General features: G+C 39.4%; 1 protein-coding gene across 1 annotated transcript; it reads right to left on the bottom strand.

Annotated features, from left to right (window-relative positions):
* Positions 1-16,353: 16,353 nt before the first annotated feature.
* LOC136766578 (fibrous sheath CABYR-binding protein) lies at positions 16,354-22,747 on the bottom strand. The gene is made up of 3 exons (XM_066720135.1): positions 20,280-22,747; positions 19,637-19,685; positions 16,354-18,944 (listed from the first exon to the last, which is right to left on the bottom strand). Exons 1-3 carry the CDS (start codon positions 21,943-21,945, stop codon positions 18,932-18,934), a joined length of 1,728 nt encoding a protein of 575 aa, XP_066576232.1. The 5' UTR covers positions 21,946-22,747; the 3' UTR covers positions 16,354-18,931.
* Between the last annotated feature and the right edge of the window lie 1,428 nt (positions 22,748-24,175).

Below are 24,175 nucleotides of genomic sequence, written 5' to 3'. Positions count from 1 at the left end.
TAATAGGGCTCCCTATTTTACAATAATTGGTAGGAATACATGTTAAATTTTGAACATTAACCCATAGACTACTAGAACATCTCTTATCCCTCTGGGATGATGTAACTTCAATATCATTATTGTAAAACCTTGAAGTAACTCTGGTTTCTGGCGAGTAATCAGGAGATCCAGTACGATATGTATGGCCAGACCATAGTCAGATGGAATTAAGAGCCTTCTTTATAGTGTCACCTAGGATAAGGGTGCCTTTCCTGTTTAGATGTAGACCATCTCTGCAAAAACAAAAACATGGTCTCTCCCAGAACAGATCAAAATGATCTACAAAGTATTATCAGCAGCACACCATGAAGACAGCCAGGAAAGCAATGAATACAGTCTACTAAAGGACAGGAAGAGGGCTGAAGATTTTGTTATTTAGTTATAGCACTATAACACAAATGTTTGTCAGCTTCAGCCTTCACACAGTGAGTAAAGATTGAGCTACAAGCTAACGAGTTGTCAACTTTCTGGGGCAATTTGTTAGTTTTGTAATAATATTTCAGAGCAGATATACTTATTCAATTCTTATCATTAACTACTCTTGCCTTGGGGAGGCTGGTGCTGGCGCAGTGTGGCCAGCAGGCGGAGCTCTCGGCTGTTGAATAGCCGGAGCTGCTTCGCTGCGGTTGGGAGGGAGGGAATTTATATACAGATATTTCCAACTTGTTACACACTATGCATATATAGTTACGTTAAAATATATGTCAAGGTAATTGACATCTAATTAATCTATAAACATCTGACACCACAGACAATTTAAAAATGCTTAGTTGGCTAAATACTTATTCTTTACAGCCTGATATTTCACTGGAGTAAGAGGTGGTTTTGCAACTGCTCCCATACTTTTAAATCTGTTGCAGATTTTGCCCTCTGTGCTCCTGTCCTTTAGCACTTCTGAACCCCAGACTGCTACAGCAAGCTCTTTGCAAAAAATTGTATCTTTGCTTGCCTTAGAGATCTATCTCCATTTTTCTTCAGGGAACCAAATGCCTTCTCCAATGCAAACCTTTAACACAATTATTGAGAGGGACAACATTTATTTTGAAAAATAACTTCAGAATTTTAATATTAAAATAATACAAGTTTGTTCCATAATATAAACAGATTTGTGAACAATTCTGGCCTTATTTGTTTATATTATGGTTTAATGTACTTACTTTTCCATCAAAGCAATCATAACTGTGTTGTGAGTCCTTTGGAGCAGGACACTCAAGGACAGCAATAGGATGTTCAGGCTCTGTCTCTAGAAAAAACCATGAACAACATGCATGACTAGAAATCAGACCAAGTAAATGTAAATGCACTCCAGCATATGTACAAGTACTTTATTGAAGGCTGAGTAATACATATAAGTACATTTTGTTCACTGATGTAGTCAAGTATGACTACAAACAAGAGTATATTTTAAGTTTGTTTTCATGGGGAACTGAGGACAGTATGTTGTAAAAGGGTTCAACTGTAAACATTAAACTAATCCTTACCTCTTAAAAGCCTGCTGATCGAGTTGCTCTGTAACTTAATGTTGAAGTTTCAGGGTTCTGTTTTCATCACTCAGTGTCTGATTTCCTTTTCTCAACAGTGATATTTCTTCATCCATATTCCTCTTTTGTATCGTTAAGATTTCATGTTTTTTTCTGTTACATAAAATTTCTCTTTCATTTGTCTAAACAGTTTGGAGGGTACAACGTCTTCGTGTGAGTTGTCATAGTGGCTGGATTCAATTTCCTGTGCATGTTTTTTGTTCTTTTGGGTTCGCTGAACAGAGGATTTCTTTTCCTTGCCTTCTTTTTCATTGCCAATATGGTTGAAATTGACATTGTTTGCGTCTGTAGCTCATAGCCTTTTCTTTTTTGTTCCTGCTTAAATGTATTTAGAAATATATAAAATGTATCTTTATTTGATACAGCGCCTTTCATATCACCATTACAAAGCATTTTTACATAACGTTCAGTTAAGGCCTACAAGAAACCATTACAGATAATACAAATACTATTAAATGCATACAATAACAAATACCTAATAGACAATTTACAAGAAAACATTCTATGTATAATATATGGGTTACTAAACACACATACATGAATGTATGTATATATGCATACAGATATATATATATATAAACACATATACATGTACATATGTATAAATATACATACATATGCACATATATACATATATATATATATATTAGGGCTGGGGGAATTAACGCGTTAATCTTTGCGATTAATTTGAAATGTTTAGCGCATTAAGAAAAAATAACGCAATTGACACAGCACTTTTTTGCCTCTGTTTTAATGACTTATATGACACAATGTCCAGAAAAAGAGAGCTGCTTTGTCCCCTGATAATGTAAACTGACTGGCCTCCTCAGTTGCTGGCTTAATGTAAAAGAGTAGACAAAATCTTGGGGTGAAAAAAAAAAAAATCAACATTCTCCTTTTGTTATTCATATTGCAAAGACTTATGTCTGGCACTGCAAAGACTGGCACTTTTGTTGTGTTTGATATTGTTGGTGCATATAAAGAAAGTATTTACTTTGGCCTATTGGTTTACATTCTAAGCTAATCCAGCCTTTTTGATAACCTTGATGGTTTTAATATTCAACTTGCACTTATAATGTTGCTGCATTCAATATATTTGATGGGAATGACTACTCTGTAGTTCTGAGGAGAGTCTGTTTACAGTTCACAAGATGTCATTAAAAATATTTAAAATAGACTTCCTTTGTGTTGATTAATTTAATTAGGTGATTCTACGTTTAAATATTGATGATTACAAGCTTGGGGAAGAAATGTGATTAATCGTGATTAATCACAGCAAATTGTGCGATTAATTAGTCAATTTTTTCAATCGATTCCCAGCCCTAATATATATATATATATATATGATAGATATATTAATGTCAGACCTATACACACACACACACACATATTTGGATACTTACCATTGAATGTTTAATTGCGTTTATTTCTACATTTTTAATGCATTCTTTTTCTTCAATGCCTTCGTCATGATTAATCTTGGGAACACGGATTTGTTTTCCACTGGAAATCAACTTCTTTAAATCCTTCTCATCATCTGGAAATGGTTATAATAAACTGATAATTGTCAAGGTTACAAAGTAACACTTTATCACATATATTTAACAATGTTCAATGTAGAGTGAATGCAACGATAGGTTGCATATGCAACCTCGGTTATCGTTCAAGTCGGAAGCACTGCCCAAGGGGGAGGGGTTACTGTATAACAAAACCGTCGCAAGGGAGGAGGCAGCGAGCTGATAAGGGAGCCTGCCCCGAGGTGCACCGCTAGGGGGCCTCGGCAACACAACTCCAGACAGTAACCTCAGGGACCCCGTAGGGCCACACCTGAGCCGCCCAGGAGCAAGGACCGTAGTCACGCTCTACCGGGAACTGTCTGCAATCAGCATATACAAAGTGGGGCTACAGAGGTTAACTCTCACGCCCTCCGCTTACAAGAGCAAGGCCGGCTGCTCTACTAGTGCAGCTAGGAGTGAGGCCTTAATCTACTTGCACAATGTCTGGCGCGGGCAATCAAGCACTTGTGCGGTCTCCGCTCAATATCATGGCAGTGGACCCCTGATCCAATAGGAGCGGGGCCACAGACCCAATGAGAAAAATATACATAATACATAGCTGGCTAGTCAACAGAGTAGCCGAGCTGAACAATATACAATATACATATCACGTGACAGCAAGACGAACTCTAGTGCCCTCCACTGGAGGACAACAGCAGCAGTCCCCTGCTCCATGGCGTAATACAGCCTGCTGACCAATATATACAAAGCGGGGTACAGGCCAGACGCATGCACCACCGCAACACAGTTATAATGAACGAACTATATACAGGACGGCCTCATAAGGCAACATGCCTGTAGGCTGGGGAAAGACACGGTTCACTAGCTCCCTCAGGAAGCACTTACAGGGGCAGATTGGGAGAGGAAAGGCAGGAGCCAAAGCCCGTAGGCTACTGGGGCTCGATTGCAGCCAACACCAAGTTCCCAATGGAAGGGACCGGTCCTGTCACATCCAACCTGTAGAACCAGGCAAATGTAAGCGGCGCACAAATGTCTGCCAATGGGGCACCTTGAAAAAGGGTCCATGATGTGGCAACGCCTCGAGTCGAGTGGGCCACCAGGTGATCAGGCACCGGGGTCCCGGCGGACTCGTAGGCCATGGTAATGGTGTCCACAATCCAATGTGAGAGGCGCTGCTTTGAAAGCGCCTGGCCCTGTGTCCGCGCTCCATAAGACACATTGCTGATCTTCCTGAAATGGTTGCATTTCACTGTACTATTAGATTTATATTTTATTGAATTTGCATAGAGGAAGCAAATATAAAACACCTTCTTGCTAGATGGTTTATTTTCAATTACAAATTTCTTCCAGGACTTGATAGTCCATGTCCAAGACATCGGCCACACAGAGAGCCTCTGAATTGTGAGATTGGTCATAGGATGTGGTATTTGAATCAGAACTGAGCTGTAGTTGCACAGTGTTGAATCTACAGTGTCTCTGACCAATGCCTGCCTCAATGTCCCTATTATGCCCAGCTTACAGGCACTAAAAACACACCAGGGAAGTCGATCAGCTCTGTGAAATGTGCTTCACAGTCACATATAAAAGACATCCATTGACAAATCTCTATTCTCAGAATTGCTTAAACGATTGTGTGGTTTTGCTCAGTTAATTTATTTTAAACAAACGTAGCCTTAAACACGGTTGTGATGGAGTAGGCCCATCCCTTGATTTTAAACCTAATTAAACCAACAGAATTAAGATTATTAGAAATGGAAAAGGGCTTAAATTAAAATTGTACTTTCCTGTTATGAGGGAGGATAAGGCCAAGCCAAAATACAAAGGGAACATTTAAAACAAAATACCCTTGTAACTTTTCATTCTTTGGTTTGGGTTGAGCAAGGGTGTACCATATTTGTTTGGGAATGCTGGGAGGTTACAGGGGCCAGCTTTGTGAGGGGCAATATTAGGTTTCCTGTTACCATAATGTTGGTAATAGAGGACACCTGTTTCCAGCACGGAAAGGGCTGGCTCATTTTAAATCTGGTTGGGGATGTCAAAAATAAATAACTGAATTACTTGTATTGCTAATTCAGCTAATTAATTTTTGCATATTGATACTGTCCCTAAATGTATTATGTATTGATTGTGTTGATGTAATGGATTTAGAATTGTATTTACTTTTTGTGTTTTATACATTATTGTTACATTGGTTTGTTCTAGGGGAGGGGTCACAGGGCTAGGGTATATAACCAGGTGGTGGAGGAGTTAGTTGGTGGTGTGGAGGGCCCTTGGTAGAGTGCATATAGGTTGAATGTGTAAACAATGGCTACCGAGACCCTCCACTCGAGGGCTTCCACATTTATTTATTTATTTATTTATTTATTTATTTAGTGTTTTTCTGAGTTTTTTACCCACATTCAGAGACTTTATGAAATGCTGGTTATGTTTTAATTGTACTGTAAACTTTCAAATATTAATGTATATAAATAAAAGTGAGGCAGTCTCCAGTAAAGATTATGAATTTATTTTGTATACAAAATAAAGTGGTGAAAAGTAGTTTTTAATTGCACAGTTCTCCACGGTCATTATTATTATTTATTTATTAGCAGATGCCCTTATCTAGCAATTACAGATCAAAACGTAGTACAATTACAAGTTCAAAATTACATCAGCTGAATACACCTGCTGAATTCATCAAGGACCCCAGTCACACAAGCCAGCGGCTGTTTACACTACTCCCATCCAGCAGGCAGCAGAGACGGTTCAGATTTGAAATCAAACTTAGCAACACGGTTGTTTTACCAAATAAATTATTGTAAAAACTTGGTGGAAAACAGGGTTATGGACAACTTCCAGATGTTCCAGATGTGTGTCTTTCAAATCTGCCCTTTAAGGACATTATCTTCTTCAAAACACTTAAAGCAAAGAGTGACTACAAACATTCATGATTTTTTATGTTTTATTTTTTATTTTTCTAAGGCCTAGATTTTGCTATGAAGGGATATTTCTTCCTAGTTTTTCCTCTTCCTGTAGCTGTGGGACTTCTCATGTCGATCAATCTGATCAGCTCCTGGCCTGATAGAAGAAAAGAGAGCAGTGTTAAAATGTGGATACATCTCAGGGCAAGCCCAGCAAGTACAGAGATCCCACAGACACTTAGTCCAGTCAGTCCAGCTTAAGGCCTGAAGACCACATGGATTCAATCAGACTCTATAAGAAAAAAGCAAACATCCTTCTCATAGTGGAAATGTAGAGTCAGGTGGTTATGATCATCAGAACAAAACCCTTCCCCACCAGAACAAAACAATGCCACAGAAATGCAGGTTTTATTAAGCCTATTAGTGGCTTCTCACACTCCATTAAACACTGATCTGGCCAGAGCAACAGGGAAGTGACAACAGTTTGTCGGTGAAGACTGTAGAGCAAAGTCGGAAAAATAGAAACATGAATGAGTCACTAAATTAAGAAATAGTGTTCACTTAGACATCCTTTCATCCCTCATAATCAGTTTGTCAGCATTACTTACCCTTTGCCTGCCTGCCTCTCTCGTGTTGCAGGGGTCTTGTGCTCCTCCTTCACCTCGGTCACCTGCACCTCTGTGGCCATGGCAGCCAGGAACTCCATCTGGAAGTTCATCTGGGTCTTGGCACGGCAGAAGGACAGCACACCGATGCCATCGAAGGTGAAGTGGATGTTGCGCTGGGTGGCCATGCGTCTGAACTGCAGCTGCACGGTCTCGTGCACGCAGCGCTCCACTGTGTTGCGCTCGAATGGGGTCTCCCGTGCCAGAGCTGTGAAATTCACAGGGACGACCCGCACACTGCCTGTAGACGGGAAGGCACACATCAACAACCCGCTCAATAGATTGGGCAGAAAATACATGATTTTTCAATGTGCTTCTTGATTTCTTCCAGGGAACTAAGTTATAAGTCTTGTGCAAACTATTGCAGGGCCAACAAACCCGACCAGAACATGCTGAACTAAAATGAAGCATTTAGTGTTAAGGGTGACAGAAATGAGAACCTCTAACTGAGCCGTCGGTCAACAATAGTGACCTTGGGAATCTGAACACTAAACACTTTTTTTAATTCAGTGCGGTTTGCTTCCAATGATTTTATCCAGTGTATTCAAGCCCCTGGTGTGTACTGATCAATTCAGTGTCAACGATGCAACGCCAATGAAAGCTGACAGATAGTTTTGTCAGAGGCCTTCTTCACTGAAGAAAAACCTAATGCCTCATTTCAATTGGCTGAGGAGTTGAGCTGCAGTGACATTTCACTTGAACTCGTGTTTTACTTATTTATTCACTTATTTATTATCATCAGTCCCCCCCTGCAGAGAAGTATAGGTTTAAATTAAATAAGTCTTGTGCAAATTATTGCAGGGCCAACAAAACTCAACCAAAACATCATGCTGAACTAAAATGAAGCATTTAGCGTTAAGGGTGACAGAAATGAGAACCTCTAACTGAGCCGTCGGTCAACAATAGTGACCTTGGGAATCTGAACACTAGCAAATCACTTCCTAGTGTCACTTATCTTGCACTCGCCTCAGGGAACTTATTTTCCTCGGCACTAAGGAGTGCTTGTACCAATCTTGTATTTTCACAATTCACACAGAGCAGCTGTGCTGTGTGGGACACTTACCTGCCACAGGCACTTTGCGCTGCTTCAGACCATGCTTTCTTGCAGCCCTTACGCCTATCTGGAAGATGGGTCGCCAGGTCTGAGACCACGCAAAGGTCCCCAGCCCCCGCACATACACCCCCTGAAATACACACCAGACAGAAAAATAACACAGAATATTGTATATGAACAAACCAGTTACAATATCTGACATGTAATCTAATAGATTGCTGCTGTTCGGTTCTGATTCAGTTTCTTTCTTCCGTAGCATTTCTTTCTGTATGAACAAGCCCAAGTAAAAACTGGAGCATTCTGATTTCATAGACATAAATATGACATCTCTTCAGCTACAGATCAAATATAATAATAAGGGTTGTTTAATCAATGCCTTCTACTAATGTACAATGTAGAACTATGGGACGAATTCGCATAATCATTATGATGTCAAATTGAAGGATGTTTGACCCTTTGCCTGTGAAATTGTACTTGTAACATTCATTTTGTTGTAGTAGTTAAGAGTTGCTTATTTGCATCATGTACAATACAAGGGGGTCTCTGGGATTCTTACCATCTTGAGAGACAGTTTGTCTTGAATGAACTTTGACACGCTGGTCCAAATTCCTTTGATGTCTAAAAGAACAAAAATAATCAGACACGTGTAGGTGAATATACTGCTGAAATATGTTAAATACAAACATACAATACTGTACATAGATATTATAACAACAACAAACAACTACATCTGAATTTGTCGTTTGCTTCAGTGGAACATGGGGTGGAGTGTGCAAAGGTGCAGTTTGTTACATTTAATTAATAGTCTGATATTTTCACCCAAACTCCATCATACTAGCACCACAATGTTGTCATTCACTCACAACACTGTTACTGTGATTTGGTGATGTTTTAATGATGATAATTTGGAAGATTCAAATAAATAAATGAAATATTGATACATTATATATGTATTTTACATATTTCCCCTTTATTTATATGTACATAAATGATCATCTTAGCCATTATAAACTATAAACTGTGACAGAGGCCAGAGTGCTAACACAAAACACAAAAATAACACATTTCGATGCATTGGAAACACACAAAAATCAGCAAGTGAAAACATTACACACTCACCATTTCCTGAAAGTCTGGAGAGGGTTGGCGTTGAAATGCGCCTCTCCCTCTCCACTGTCACTCGAACCACCTGCGTCGCCTTCTGTGGCTCTAAGACATGAACACAAAGGTTGTGTAAAAGGCATATTCCACCCCTGCACTCATCGATGCAACCTCGATCAGACATCTCACACAAATACCATTACAAACAAGAGAACCGAGTCCAATCAGACACTGATAATAAAATGCTGACATACTATGATTTCTCTTATTTCTTGTGCAAAATCAGATCAGGGGTTCTCAACAGCCACACTTCCCAACCCGTCTCAGTGCCTTTACACATTGACATATTTTACACACGTGTGACAGTCAATTCAGCTCAAGCACTGAATGAAATCTGATCAGAGAAACGGGGCTTGTGAGTGTGTGTGAGCCCCTACCTGACTGAGGTCAGTTACACAGAACTGAGACATTTCTTTGGAGGCCAAAGTGAAACAAACTAATCTCATTTTGTGTGCATCTTCCAAAATATGCAGACATTCGAATAGAAAAAAAAAAAACACAATTAACTTTAACTACAAAATGAGCAGGAAGATGTGTAAGGGGCTCGTCAGTCACCTCCGTGGCCCTGTGCCTCCCTCAGAGCTGGCTCCGTGGGTCTGGGAGAGGTGTCTCCAGCGGGGGTCTTGTGCTCCTCCTTCACCTTGGTCACCTGCTTCTCTGTGGCCATGGCAGCCAGGAACTCCATCTGGAAGTTCATCTGGGTGTTGGCACGGCAGAAGGACAGCACACCGATGCCGTTGAAGGTGAAGTGGATGTTGCGCTGGGTGGCCATGCGTCTGAACTGCAGCTGCACGGTCTCGTGCACGCAGCGCTCCACTGTGTTGCGCTCGAATGGGGTCTCCCGTGCCAGAGCTGTGAAATTCACAGGGACAACCCGCACACCGCCTGCAGACGGGAAGGCACACATCAAGAACCCGCTCAATAGATTGGCCAGAAAATACATGATTTTACAATGTGCTTCTTGATTTCTTCCAGGGAACTCAGTTCCTCTCTTTGGTTGGGCGAGACGGAGGACATAATACTACAGAGTGATTATTTTTAATTCAGTGCGGTTTGCTTCCAATGATTGCCTCCAGTGTAATCAAGCCCCTGGCGTGTACTGATCAATTCAGTGTCAACGATGCAACGCCAATGAAAGCGGACAGTTTTACACATCTCTTGATAAATAAGTCTTGTGCAAACTATAGCAGGGCCAACAAAACTCAACCAAAACATCATGCTGAACTAAAATGAAGCATTTAGTGTTAAGGGTGACAGAAATGAGAACCTCTAACTGAGCCGTCGGTCAACAATAGTGACCTTGGGAATCTGAACACTAGCAAATCACTTCCTAGTGTCACTTATCTTGCACTCGCCTCAGGGAACTTATTTTCCTCGGCACTAAGGAGTGCTTGTACCAATCTTGTATTTTCACAATTCACACAGAGCAGCTGTGCTGTGTGGGACACTTACCTGCCACAGGCACTTTGCGCTGCTTCAGACCATGCTTTCTTGCAGCCCTTACGCCTATCTGGAAGATGGGTCGCCAGGTCTGAGACCACGCAAAGGTCCCCAGCCCCCGCACATACACCCCCTGAAATACACACCAGACAGAAAAATAACACAGAATATTGTATATGAACAAACCAGTTACAATATCTGACATGTAATCTAATAGATTGCTGCTGTTCGGTTCTGATTCAGTTTCTTTCTTCCGTAGCATTTCTTTCTGTATGAACAAGCCCAAGTAAAAACTGGAGCATTCTGATTTCATAGACATAAATATGACATCTCTTCAGCTACAGATCAAATATAATAATAAGGGTTGTTTAATCAATGCCTTCTACTAATGTACAATGTAGAACTATGGGACGAATTCGCATAATCATTATGATGTCAAATTGAAGGATGTTTGACCCTTTGCCTGTGAAATTGTACTTGTAACATTCATTTTGTTGTAGTAGTTAAGAGTTGCTTATTTGCATCATGTACAATACAAGGGGGTCTCTGGGATTCTTACCATCTTGAGAGACAGTTTGTCTTGAATGAACTTTGACACGCTGGTCCAAATTCCTTTGATGTCTAAAAGAACAAAAATAATCAGACACGTGTAGGTGAATATACTGCTGAAATATGTTAAATACAAACATACAATACTGTACATAGATATTATAACAACAACAAACAACTACATCTGAATTTGTCGTTTGCTTCAGTGGAACATGGGGTGGAGTGTGCAAAGGTGCAGTTTGTTACATTTAATTAATAGTCTGATATTTTCACCCAAACTCCATCATACTAGCACCACAATGTTGTCATTCACTCACAACACTGTTACTGTGATTTGGTGATGTTTTAATGATGATAATTTGGAAGATTCAAATAAATAAATGAAATATTGATACATTATATATGTATTTTACATATTTCCCCTTTATTTATATGTACATAAATGATCATCTTAGCCATTATAAACTATAAACTGTGACAGAGGCCAGAGTGTTAACACAAAACACAAAAATAACACATTTCGATACATTGGAAACACACAAAAATCAGCAAGTGAAAACATTACACACTCACCATTTCCTGAAAGTCTGGAGAGGGTTGGCGTTGAAATGCGCCTCTCCCTCTCCACTGTCACTCGAACCACCTGCGTCGCCTTCTGTGGCTCTAAGACATGAACACAAAGGTTGTGTAAAAGGCATATTCCACCCCTGCACTCATCGATGCAACCTCGATCAGACATCTCACACAAATACCATTACAAACAAGAGAACCGAGTCCAATCAGACACTGATAATAAAATGCTGACATACTATGATTTCTCTTATTTCTTGTGCAAAATCAGATCAGGGGTTCTCAACAGCCACACTTCCCAACCCGTCTCAGTGCCTTTACACATTGACATATTTTACACACGTGACAGTCAATTCAGCTCAAGCACTGAATGAAATCTGATCAGAGAAACGGGGCTTGTGAGTGTGTGTGAGCCCCTACCTGACTGAGGTCAGTTACACAGAACTGAGACATTTCTTTGGAGGCCAAAGTGAAACAAACAAACTAATCTCATATTGTGTGGTTCCTCCAAAGTATGCAGTCATTTGTCTAGAAAAAAACAAATGGAATTGCCATGCAGTGCCATTCGGGCAATTAGCTTTAACTACAAAATAAGCAGTAACGATGTGGAAGGGGCTCGTCAGTCACCTCGGTGGCCCTGCGCCTGCCTCACAGCTGGCTCCAGGGGTCTGGGAGAGCCGACTCCAGCGGGGGTCTTGCTCTTCTCCTTCGTCCTGACAGCAAAAACAAAACCCATGGCTTTGTTATGCACCACAGTCCATAGCTTTTAAATGGGTTTTTTAAGCACAGATAGGTTGTAGGAAACCGTTTATGCAGAGAAGAGAGCAAACACAATCATTTAAAGTAATATATTTCCTGGCAGCTGTTTGGTTTGATGGCTCCACTAAACAATCTCTCTTCTCTTAGACTCTCTTTACCAGTTACACCTTTGAGTCTATCTTGTGAAGTTGTCTGCGGCATTTATTCATTTTTATTGGCAATGTAAACATATTTTGAAATATAGTTAATACATTGTGAATCTCTCACTATTAATATGCTGTGAAGCCATAACACTGTTGCAATGTTATACATGTATTTAATACACTTTACGTACAGTATTGTACATCATACATGTGAGTGTGAGTGTGTGTGGCCTAAATATTAAGCTTTTCATTTGTCAAAGCTCCTCTCTCAGTAACGAGTGAATCTTTTGTGCCAGGGTGCTCACCTGAGAAGCAGCTCCAAACTCTGCCATGTCAATGCCCTGCGTGATACCACTGAATCACAGGGCACGGGTCTCTGAAATACACAGGAGTTTCCTTTCTTTGAGCAATGCATCATATGTACAACAAACAAAAAATAATCTTGCCTAATCGTAGCCATTCCAATGTAAAATATTATTCAAGAAGGTGGCACCAAGATAATCAAGGAAGCAGATACAAGACAGGTGTGATCTAATGAACTACTTGAGTATATAATAAGACAAAGCAAAGCATTATAAATCAGATCCTTGTTTTATATAAAATGAAAAGAGATAAGGATACTGCATCTAGGCATTTGAATTAGTTTATCTTTAACTTCTGCAGAATGCTCTTTTGGCCTTTTCCTTCAGATTCACAGCCAGACATTGATCCTTCAACAGTGGGGTTTTGATCCAGAAAATGTGACAGTGACTTGAATGCTTCACAGGTGGAGGCCAATGGTAATTGTGTCCTCTTTAGGGCAGTTCATTTCATCTGTGTAAACTAAGAGCTTCCGCAGCAAAGGGGTTGAATACTTATGCAAGCAACATATTTCGTTTTTTTTATATATATATATACAAATATTTCCCAACATAAAAACAATGTCACTTTACAATAACTGAGAGTGAGTTTCAGTATTTTAAAATAAATTATCAAACATTACGCAATTTCAATGTACCGTTTGTAATTCAGTAGGTGTGAATACTTCTGCACTATATCTTTCTATATCCCTCACCGTCCTCGTTAGCCACAGGGCCGAGGGTATGACGAGCATCAAGCAGGTAAAATAGAGCAGCAGCGCCGCGTCGAGCAGGTCGATCCCGCGGCGCCCGTCCAGGATCGGCTCCGGCAGCGGGCTGGAGCTGGTGCCGGCACGCTGCGCCCACTGCTCCTCAACAAGAGCAGTCTCCTCCTGGTGGGGCAGCCCAAGGTACCGCTGTGTACCGGGGAGAGCCCCCACCTTAAAAATCGCCAAGAGCAAGAGTACGATTTTCACTGGTACCAACATATTGCACGTCTCTCTGTACCGATCTGTCTCTCGAAATGAAGCTTGTGGTGTCGGCAGAACCAGAACGCTAGACTGACTGATCCGACACGTCATAAAGTCAGATGCAGCTCTGAGTGTGACGCCATCACGCAAAAAACACATACAAATAAATAAACAAATCATTCATTTTACCAAGTCATCCTATTGCCTATTTTATTATTAGTATTGGTAGCCATACATAGGCTGTGTGATTGACATCCATATTTAAGACGGCTCTTATGACGAATTCCATGCCCCGCTAGGATTCATGTGTCCCCAGTGGATGTGCGCATGCGGCTGCAGGACACCGATATGTGTCAATAACGAGTTTAGTGCTTCTGCACGGCAGACATTTGTGTAGCTTGAATACACCTGTTATAATACAACAGCTCCTAATCTATTTACTCATACTACATGCTATTACTCACCTAAATTATACTATTAGCACTTTGATTACAAACTATCACTGACATTAATCTGCATACTATCATACAAATAATACATATCTAATAATATCATGCAAAACATAATGTCACATTCGGACAGAGTATCTTGAAATACTTTAAATTGAAGTTGTATTCTGTGATGGTGGACGTCTGGAGTGTCTAGTATTCACAAAGTAGAAGCCAGCACTAAATAACACACACTGATTGATAAACACAGTGTCACTGACAATCATATACACTGAACACTGAACTGAATTTGGAGGCCAAGTCAACACCTTGAACTCATGATTCATCAGACCAGACCACCTTCTTCCATTGCTCCGTGGTCCAGTTCTGATGCTCACCTGCCCATTGTAGGTGCTTTCGGCAGTGGACAGGGGTCAGCATGGGCACCCTGACTGGTCTGCAGCTACGCAGCCCCATACGTAACAAACTGCGATGCACTGTGTGTTCTGACACCTTTCTATCAGAACCAGCATTCACTTTTTCAGCAATTTGAGCTACAGTAGCTCGTCTGTTGGATCGGACCACACGGGCCAGCCTTCACTCCCCACGTGCATCAATGAGTCTTGGCCGCCCATGACCCTGTCACCGGTTCACCGCTTTTCCTTCCTTGGACCACTTTTGATAGGTACTGACCACTGCAGACCAGGAACACACCACAAGAGCTGCAGTTTTGGAGATGCTCTGACCCAGTCGTCTAGCCATCACAATTTGGCCCTTGTCAAAGTCGCTCAGATCCTTATGCTTGCCCATTTTTCCTGCTTCTAACACATCAATTTTGATGAGAAAATGTTCACTTGCTGCCTAATATATCCCACCCACTGACAGGTGCCATGATAATGAGATTATCAGTGTTATTCACTTCACCTGTCAGTGGTCATAATGTTATGGCTGATCGGTGTATATAAATCATATGACACAAACACTGACACAAGCACACATACTCTGAACAATGATGGCATTTTGTGGTAGGGAATGAAACTTTGTTAATCCCACATGGTAGTTTTTGCTCATTTATGACATGTTGTGATTGCGTATGACATTTTGTGGCTGTCATGTACCATACTTTTTTTGTTTCTTTATTTGGCTCATAATTGCATATTAAAGGAGATATGATGTAATAATGGCTTAATATTGGGAGTTCTTTGGGGGCTTATTTCCTTCGTTTGATCAGTTCAGTTTAGAAAGAATACTGTTTTCAGTTTGGTTTTCTATTCTATTGTAGTGTTATAAAGTGTAGTGTAATTTACTGTAGTATAATGCAGTACTGTACTGTTGTTATATATAACAAAGTGCAGTCTAATGCACTGTAGTGTGGTACAATATAGTGTAGTACTGTCGTGTTGTATAATACAGTGTAGTATAATATATTATAGTGAAGGCTTAAATGATAAATATCCCCTTTCCTGTTGTTTTCCAGTTTCATTTTGCTCATCCAAAATTAAAAGAACCAGATAAATGGCACTGTGTTGGCGTAGTCTATCTTCTTGCAGGAATTCTGCTGGTAACTATTCTCATGTCCCTTTTGCCAGTTTGTAACCCCCCCCCCACACACCAACCATTGAAAGGGGTTGTTACATAAATACATATTTCTTTATTTTAAATATGCTACAGCTTCAAAGGGGTACAAGGTGATCCCTTTGATCAAATTCATACTGTAATCATTAATAATAAACATATAGTATGTATGTATGTATGTATGTATGTATGTATGTATGTATGTATGTATATACCATCAGCATTTTCTCATCCATCAACATTGTAATATTCAGGGGCCTAAACTGTACTATAATTTCAAATGATTTTTAAAAGAAAATATACCTATAGTCCACATCTATGGAGTAAACTCTGCCTGGTACATTTATTCAAGCTAAATGTATTTATTTATAATATTTTTCATATATATGTAATTCAACAGTTGCATTCTGAAGTTATACTATACCACTCATTTATTTACACAGCTCCATCTAGTGGTAAACTATCAGACCTGATGCAACGATCATTTATATGGATATCTAATCTAATAATAGTTCAGATCCTTTCCTCCCTTAACTCTTGAAAGACGTTTTGTTTTTGCCAAAAAAAAAGAAAAAAAGCTAGGTTATTGGAGAGGTGCCAAACAATTATAAGAACTGGTCATTCGGGCTTAGTCAAAACACACAGTCTGACACATCAATCCAAAGCTCTTATGATAGAAATTAAATACTGACAACTCCATGTGTTATTTTGAGACACTCTTTATTATTCAAAAACAATCATGTCTATATTCACAGTTTACAGTTTCAACTGTTGTATAGAGAAATAACAGTCCACATTTCTGCATCACATTTTCTTGTATACTATAACTACAGGTATTATGTGGCCTATTAGTGCCACATAGAAAATAAATGTGTTAAAATTAGATATTGCGTTATTTAACAATAATTATTGCATTAATACAAGATAATATTGCTTTATTTCCCAATAATTATTGTGATAATACAAGATAACTTTGTCACAACATTGATGCTTATGTCAAAATGTCCATGGATCTGTACTGTCTGGTGTTTTATTCATAACCATTACACCTGAACTAGAAAACCCCTGCAACTGGTCTTACTCAAAGATCAGGGTGTAAGATTTTAGTACAAATAGCAAGGGATTGAAAGTGTATGTACAGTAGTTGACTATTTTCCATACAGTGAACTGTGTATTTTTATTTATACTGTAGCAATCAGGATTTTTTTGGGAGATGCTGTCGTGTGAGATTGCCCTGAGGAAGAGATAGGGTGGTGGAGGTATGTGTTCGACAGGACATACCAAGGACCTGAACAAACCGATGAGGGGAACTCCCACGAACACTGGGACGCAGCCAGGTGGCCTTCCCCGAGTCAAGTGAGAAAGAGAGACTAGAACTCTTCTGCTTCCAGTTCTAGTGGATGAATCCCTGCTAGAGGCAGCAACTGAGACAGTGAGAGGGGCCCAGCAGATGTGGTGAACCCCTGCCATAGGAACGGGGATCTAGGCCCAGGGGCAGCAGGGTGGCAGTGACAAGCCCCTGTCGGACACAACAGCAGCACGGTACTAAAATAATATGAGTATAGTTGATTTAATTGAAATTATGCTATTTGCCTGTTAACAAAAGATGGGCAATTATCTGTAACTGTAACACAATCATTATTGTGAAATATCTGAAAATGATCTTGTATTAACGCAGTAAAGTTTTTTTCTTGTGACGCTATTAAACTTCCATAGATTCCAGTAATGTTTACAAGGAACTCTGAGTACAGTAATAGGCCAATAGTACTAAAGAGTAACCTAATCCATCAATTATAGTATATTTTTTCACTTCCTTTCCTCCATTTCTAAAAGGAAGGGTCATTCTTGAAACCTAAGTCAAACACAAGGACAGAAAGATTTGTTTTTCTGATACTACTAGTGTTTTTTTTTACATCCTAACATCATATACTAAACATTTGAAATTGTCATAACCATTCATTATTAACTAAAACATATTTCATAACATTCTCTAGTGCCCATGTAGTGTTCATGGAAAGCAGTTGATCACATTTTGCATTTGTATTGATTCATTACACAGTATTCTGGTGGCAGTAGGTATTGATGTAGTGAGTAACATTGTTTTACAAACCTACAGATCTGTAATAACACTTTACATCGAGTTTTTGGGCCCTTCAATTTTAAAGTGTATCTAGATTATACTAGATTACTAGATTACATGGACTAGATTGTTTCCCATAGACAAATGGAACTTGCAACTATTTAAGAATAACATGGTACAGGACCAATGATTCCTCTTGACTGAAAACATTTAATAGTTTGACACACTGAGGGAATGCCACAGTATTGTTATACTAGATATTATAGTAGGAATGAACATTGTGCAGTTTTAAAAGATCATAATGTGTTTACAATATTTTAAAATCCTACTGAAAGAATATAGTTAATTTAAATTGGTAAACGAGTCTCCCTTAATTGTGAATGCATTGTTATATTTCAGGATTTTAAACTGCAGAACAAGAAAGAGGATACATTTCATAGTGGGTTCTCAAATACACAATTACTCTATGTGGAGGACCCTATCGGATAGATTTGCAGAAATAAAACATGGCTCTATGTTAGCTTGCAAATACGTGACAACCTAATCAAGAAAGGTAATGTCTGCCTTATAAGGAACTTGTTCCACAAGCTTCTAAAAGCAGCCTCATTAAATATCAGAATGTGAGAATGTTGTGTTTGATAAACTTGTCTCTCTGTGTGTTAAATACGGTGAATGTTCCTTATTTTTAATAATGTACATTTATATATTTGTAAACCACTTGATGATTAAGATCCATACAATCCAAGTTAATGTAAGCAGGCATGGGGCTGTACATTATGAGGTAAGTGAGCATGTTTTAAACTAAACTCTATACATTAAAATATTGCTTTAAATTGATTTCTAAGTAATAACTGCACTGTAAAGCCTAAAACCTAGTAAATGTTATTAAAATAACCTGGCAAAATTCTACCCTACTGTGATCTGATAAGCATGTTCATGCTCTTAAGCTTGCTACAGAGTTCTGCAGATATATAAAGGTATTTTGCTAACATTATAATAAAGCTGTTTGTGCGTAATTTGTGCATCTCCTGAGTGAGGAATTGTTAAAAGGAATTAATAGAATTGACACTCTTTATAAAACCTACTCATAAAGCAGACATTACCTCGTACATAAACTACAATGTTGTGTGCCTGGGGAATAGAGGGAAGGCACTATCTCTTTCGTCTCGTTCTTCAACCATTTCTTACAAGCACAGAACTGCTACTCTTTACTGCTGCAAATAAAAAAACACAACAACAACAAAATTAAGAATAATACAATAATTAGCAATGCACAGAGTTAAACAATTAGAGACATCATTTTCATGTGTTTTCAGCAGCATTATAAATCACTAACACGAACAGTGTGGAGAGTTTTATTTTATTTTCTGGCACCTTAAACGTAAAAAAAAAACATGGTTAAACTTATATCACTATTAAATGTCTACATAAAACGTTTTTTGAACAATTAAATTAATATGAGGTTGCCTGAGCATATTTATTGCATTATATGACACATTTTCAACTAGTATTTGGAACAACAAAAGTACAGGTTCTTGTGAGTACATTTAAATACTGCATAACTAATTAAAACAATTGACTAATTGACTAATGGTGAACCATTAATAACTTGACATCCTTTCAGACTTTACATAATATATTTCAGCTTAAGCATGCTCTTTAAATGGGATACATACAGTACATTCCAGTTTTCCAAAACCACCAGGAATCCCTCCCATCATTTTGACACACAAAATGCTGCCATCTAGTGAAAACTAACAAGTACATTACATAATTGCATTACATTAAAATGTTCTTCTCACTAAATGATTTTAATGCATTCTGAAATATTTCAACAAAGTCTATTTCACATTCATATGACTAATTTGTTATTGTTGTTGTCTATCATTGTGGACGGTTATTTTACCTTTCAGCAAGTGGTTCAGCATCAGTATTTTTATCCTGCTCCACTGACTCTGTTAAGATTAAAAAAACAAACGAAAACATGAACATATGTATTTTTCTGTGTTTTAAGCTGAAGTGAAATCTATACTTTAAACTTGCACGATATGCAAGGAAGTGCAGTCTGGCCTCCTGACCAGAGCAGGGTGCTAAAGCCCTGCTATGAACTCAGCCAGGAGCATAGATACTATTGCTTTTGACACATGAGACACTCTGTGACAGACGTATGAGGAACATCTTGAGCTTTGCTGTCCATTTATCTTTAAGAAAGCAAGAAACAGACACTTAAAATAGACACTTTTGCTTTATGACTCAACTGAAGGCTTGTCTTATTCTTAAAGGTTGAAAGCACAAGTGTCAGTTTTAGGTAGAAACGGTAGAACGGTAGAAACTTTGCAAATGTATTTTCTGTTGTTAATTCCTAGTGCACTAGTTTCCTGATCACTGTCCAAACCTACTTTTGTCTACAAAACAACAGAATGGCATGTAGTTCTTTGACCATTTTCCCTTATGAGGCATTTCATAACACAACTTTTTACCTTGGCAAATCGTGACTGTCTTTATGCATGGGGCTGTTGAGAAAGACCTACAAATCTATTGCTACCAACCTTTGATTTCCTGAGAGTTTTCTTCTGTCACTTCTGTCTTCCATGTCTGTGAAACCAGAACCACAGCTGTCTCCACTGCCTCCTCCACTGGCATCGATGCCTTCTCCACTGTCTTGACCTCTGTCTCGACCTCCATGTTCTCCATCAGGGGGGCCGCTGTTACATCCTCTGCTAGAGGGGGTGTGCTCTCTGTCTCTGGGGTCACCACTGTTTCAGGAGCGTCCACTGCCCTTGCAGTGAGCTCAGCTTCCTGTACAGTAAGGGCTATTGCGTTCTTCACAGACTCTACTTCTTTCTCCACTGCTTCCACCACTGGCATCGATGCCTTCTCCACTGTCTCCACCTGTGCTTTCATTTTTTTTTCACCTGTCTCCTCTGCTGGCAACATCGCTGCCTCCTCTCCTGCAGTTCCAGCTGTCTCATCCCTGAGAATGGATGTAACCTCTGGGGGCTCTGTTATATCCTCTGCTGGAGGGGGTGTGCTCTCTGCCTCTGGGATCATCACTGTGTCACCACTGTTTGCAGTGACCTCGGTTTCCTGTCCAGTGAGGGCTATTGTGTTCTTCAAAGACTCCACTTCTGTCTCTACTACAGGAGGGACAGCTGCCTCCACTGCTGGCACAGCCTCAGTTTCCACCACCAAAACCGCTGTTGAGATCTCTTCAGGGTTTCCTTCTATTTCCTCTGCTGGAGGTTGTGCTATTGCCTCAGTCTCCACCTCTGCTGAGGTCCCTGCTGTGTCGTCAACTGTAGCATCTGCTTTCTCCTCCACTGCTTCAACTGCTTGGGCCTCGCCAGCACTCACTCCTGCCACCTGTACAGTGAGTGCCGTGTCCTCTGCCGGACTCTTCTCTACACCCCCCATTAGAGCCTCTTCTAATGTCTCAAATGAATTTTCAATGGTGTCCTCTTGTGTCTTAACTATTGATACATCTCCTTGTGCATCTCCTGGGGCTTCTGTTGGACCCTCTACAGCTGGGACTGCTTCATTTACAGTCACTATGTCTGTTTGTTCCACAGCATCAGGTGTCTCCTCTTCATCAGTGACTTCTTCCTCCTGTAGAAGCACTACCGCTGGCTCTGCCGTTGATGTGGTGAGTGTGTCCTCAAATGGGTTGACTTCCACATCGCTCACTTCAGGGGGGGCTGCCTCCTCTTCTGAAGCATTGGCGGCATCTTCCCCGTTTTTAACTGACTCCTCTTGTGCTTCTCCAAGTAGAGACACTACTGCATCCATGGTTTCTGTCTTTGCTACCGCATCATCAACCTCCTCTACTGTGGAAGGAGCCTCTGTTTCCTCTATTATAGCCACTGCTGGCAACTCTTCAGCTGTGATTTCCTCATCATCCACTGAAACCAATGTTGCTTCCTCTGCTGGTGTCAATTCAGGCTCCCCTCTTGAGACCACCGCTACATCCAAAGACTCATCTGCCTTTACATTAGGAGACACTACGGTCGCCTGTAATGCCAGTGCTATAAGTGGTGTCTCTTCCTGCGGGGGGACAGGTGTCTCCCTCACCGAAGCTGCAGCTATCTCCAGTGTCTCTGCTGCAAGCACAGGGGCTACCATTTTCATAGCGTTGAACAGCTCAGATATTGGCACTGAAACACAAAATGAATGACCCATGGATGAGATACCTTCCACATTGTTTTCATTCCTCCACATTTCCTAACAGCTTTAGGAATTTAGACTGAAAATCTGGATTCAGATCAGACGAAATCCAGCAATACTATTAATTTGGTGGCTACACCTGTGACAATTACCTCAACAATGTATCTTTTTGTGAAATGGCAGGTGTTTTTTGAATATGTTGTTTGTTTAAGGACCAGAGTATGCTTACTATGAAACTGGAGGGAGGTCTTATGACTTCAGTTCATACTTTGCCTGATGATATATATTTGCATATTTGTGTAACCAGAAGATAATCCATGTATAAAAATGGTCACTTGTCACTGATATCTGCATTAGCGGCCTCTGGAGGTGAGAGATGAAGCAAGGGCTCTCAGAGCAGCGGCCTCCATTGTGTCAGGAATCTATGATGACTCACACTGGGGAGATGTCTCATAGGCACAGGGAGATGCACACACTGATAGTACAGTTGAGATGGCTTCACTGGCTGCATGCTGCCCTTTGAAGTGCATGAACTGAGTAAAAGGGACAGAATTCCAGCATAGCTAAAAACACTTCATGATGTGTAGAAATGTTGAGGATTCTTACATTATAACAATAGGTTAATAACAAAATTGAACAGTAGATAATCTCTGACACATAATACAAATCTTCTAGATCTTGAATGTCAGTGGTGTGTATCTCCGGAGAAGGGTGATCAATTACTGGGTGATGTTTGTACTGTATGGTGAAATTAACACAACTGTGTATTTGGTGGTCAATTATTTGTAGAATCAATAACCATTATTTTTGACTACTCGGAGCATCATTCTAATCTGCTCCTAATTTAAATAATACTATAGAATACATCATAAAAAATATTTTAGTGGTATTAAAATGTATCCATGATTCCAGATGCCCTACAGTTCATGAGAGCTGGACTGATCTATTTAATATAATTTCACAAATTATTTGATTATTTGTTAAACAATATTGAAATATGACAAACATCCTGAAATGTCAGAAGAGTGTAACCTTATGAGTAAAGTATGCTTTGTGGTGTCATCATTAATGCCATACATTTGACGTTTTCTTCCAGTATCTTTGGATGATCCCGTCTTGTTTTTATTTCCAGTGTTTTTACTAACTTACTACAGGAAATTAATAGTTTTTGAAAAGGAAATGTGGAATGTACTCCAAGTCCAGAAATAGTTGGCAAAGGATAATATTAAAAGCAGCTATAATATACTATGCAGTAAAATATACCTCCTTATCATATACTGTAATAAGATAGTATACATAAAGTATCATGAAGTAACATTGATTTATCTCATGAATTGAAATGGCCAAAATATCTAAAAAGTGAAAAAAAACTTTGTTTTTAATATTCACATTGTAATGATTTCTTGTGAATCACATAAAAATATGTGAAAATAGTGCAAACCTCTGAATTTTCATTTTAAAGACCCTATTCTCAGGAAGTATCTTGTGGTATTTTTGTGTAGAATTATTATTTTCTGCAGTGAAAAATAATCCCACAGATATTACTGATATGATGTCCTATATGTATATCATTATTTGGGACTAAAAGTGTACATGGTTTAAAAGGAAATTTGTCAGCGTGTATAATGGAGTACAGTGTGTCCACCAATATCACTCTGGTTGGTCTCTCGTGAACACCCTGCTTTGGGTGTACAAATATATATGTATAAAAAGTCTTGCTACGGTTAGGAATGTGGTTGAAGATGTTTTGAACTAAAATAAAGTAATAATACACTACAGACAATGATCCATGTTAAGAAAGACCAAACAGCCAAAGTAAAATAAATAAGTAAATGTGTGCTACTATTAAAAACAACATGAGCATTGTTGTTAAACTTCTGATGCTACAATACAGTATTCTTCTATAAATTTCCTTTTTAACATTTAAAACGTAAAGATGCATAAAGTGATGCAGATTATTGGCTAATGGGTTTAAGAATGCTCAGTAGACTACTAAATGCAGCTTGTGTGTTCTGAAGGTTTAGACCTTGATTTTCTGAATTCCTTCAAACACAAATGAACATTTCTATGTGTGAAAATAAGCAAAAAACAATTATTCTCAAGACAACTCACCAAATACTACTATTACATGCCAGACACTATACTGAAAGAGCAGGGATGGGTTTTGTTTGGGTTGCATGGTAATATAAAACATTGCGTGTTGTAAGTTCAGTTCAATATTGCATGTTCTTAGTCAAATAACCATGTCACTCGTCTTATGCCATGCACTGTTATGCTATGAAAA

Source organism: Amia ocellicauda, chromosome 13 (genome assembly GCF_036373705.1).
Source record: "Amia ocellicauda isolate fAmiCal2 chromosome 13, fAmiCal2.hap1, whole genome shotgun sequence".
Taxonomy (NCBI): domain Eukaryota; kingdom Metazoa; phylum Chordata; class Actinopteri; order Amiiformes; family Amiidae; genus Amia; species Amia ocellicauda.
Note: the sequence above shows the minus strand (reverse complement) of the source record. Positions and strands in the feature narration are given on the sequence as shown.

Coding starts and splice junctions, on each gene's coding strand:
- LOC136766578 (XM_066720135.1), bottom strand. CDS start 21,945: ATGTGGAGGAATGAAAACAATGTGGAAGGTATCTCATCCATGGGTCAT. Junction 19,686..20,279: donor AAACTCTCAGGAAATCAAAG/GTTGGTAGCAAT, acceptor TAATCTTAACAG/AGTCAGTGGAGCAGGATAAA.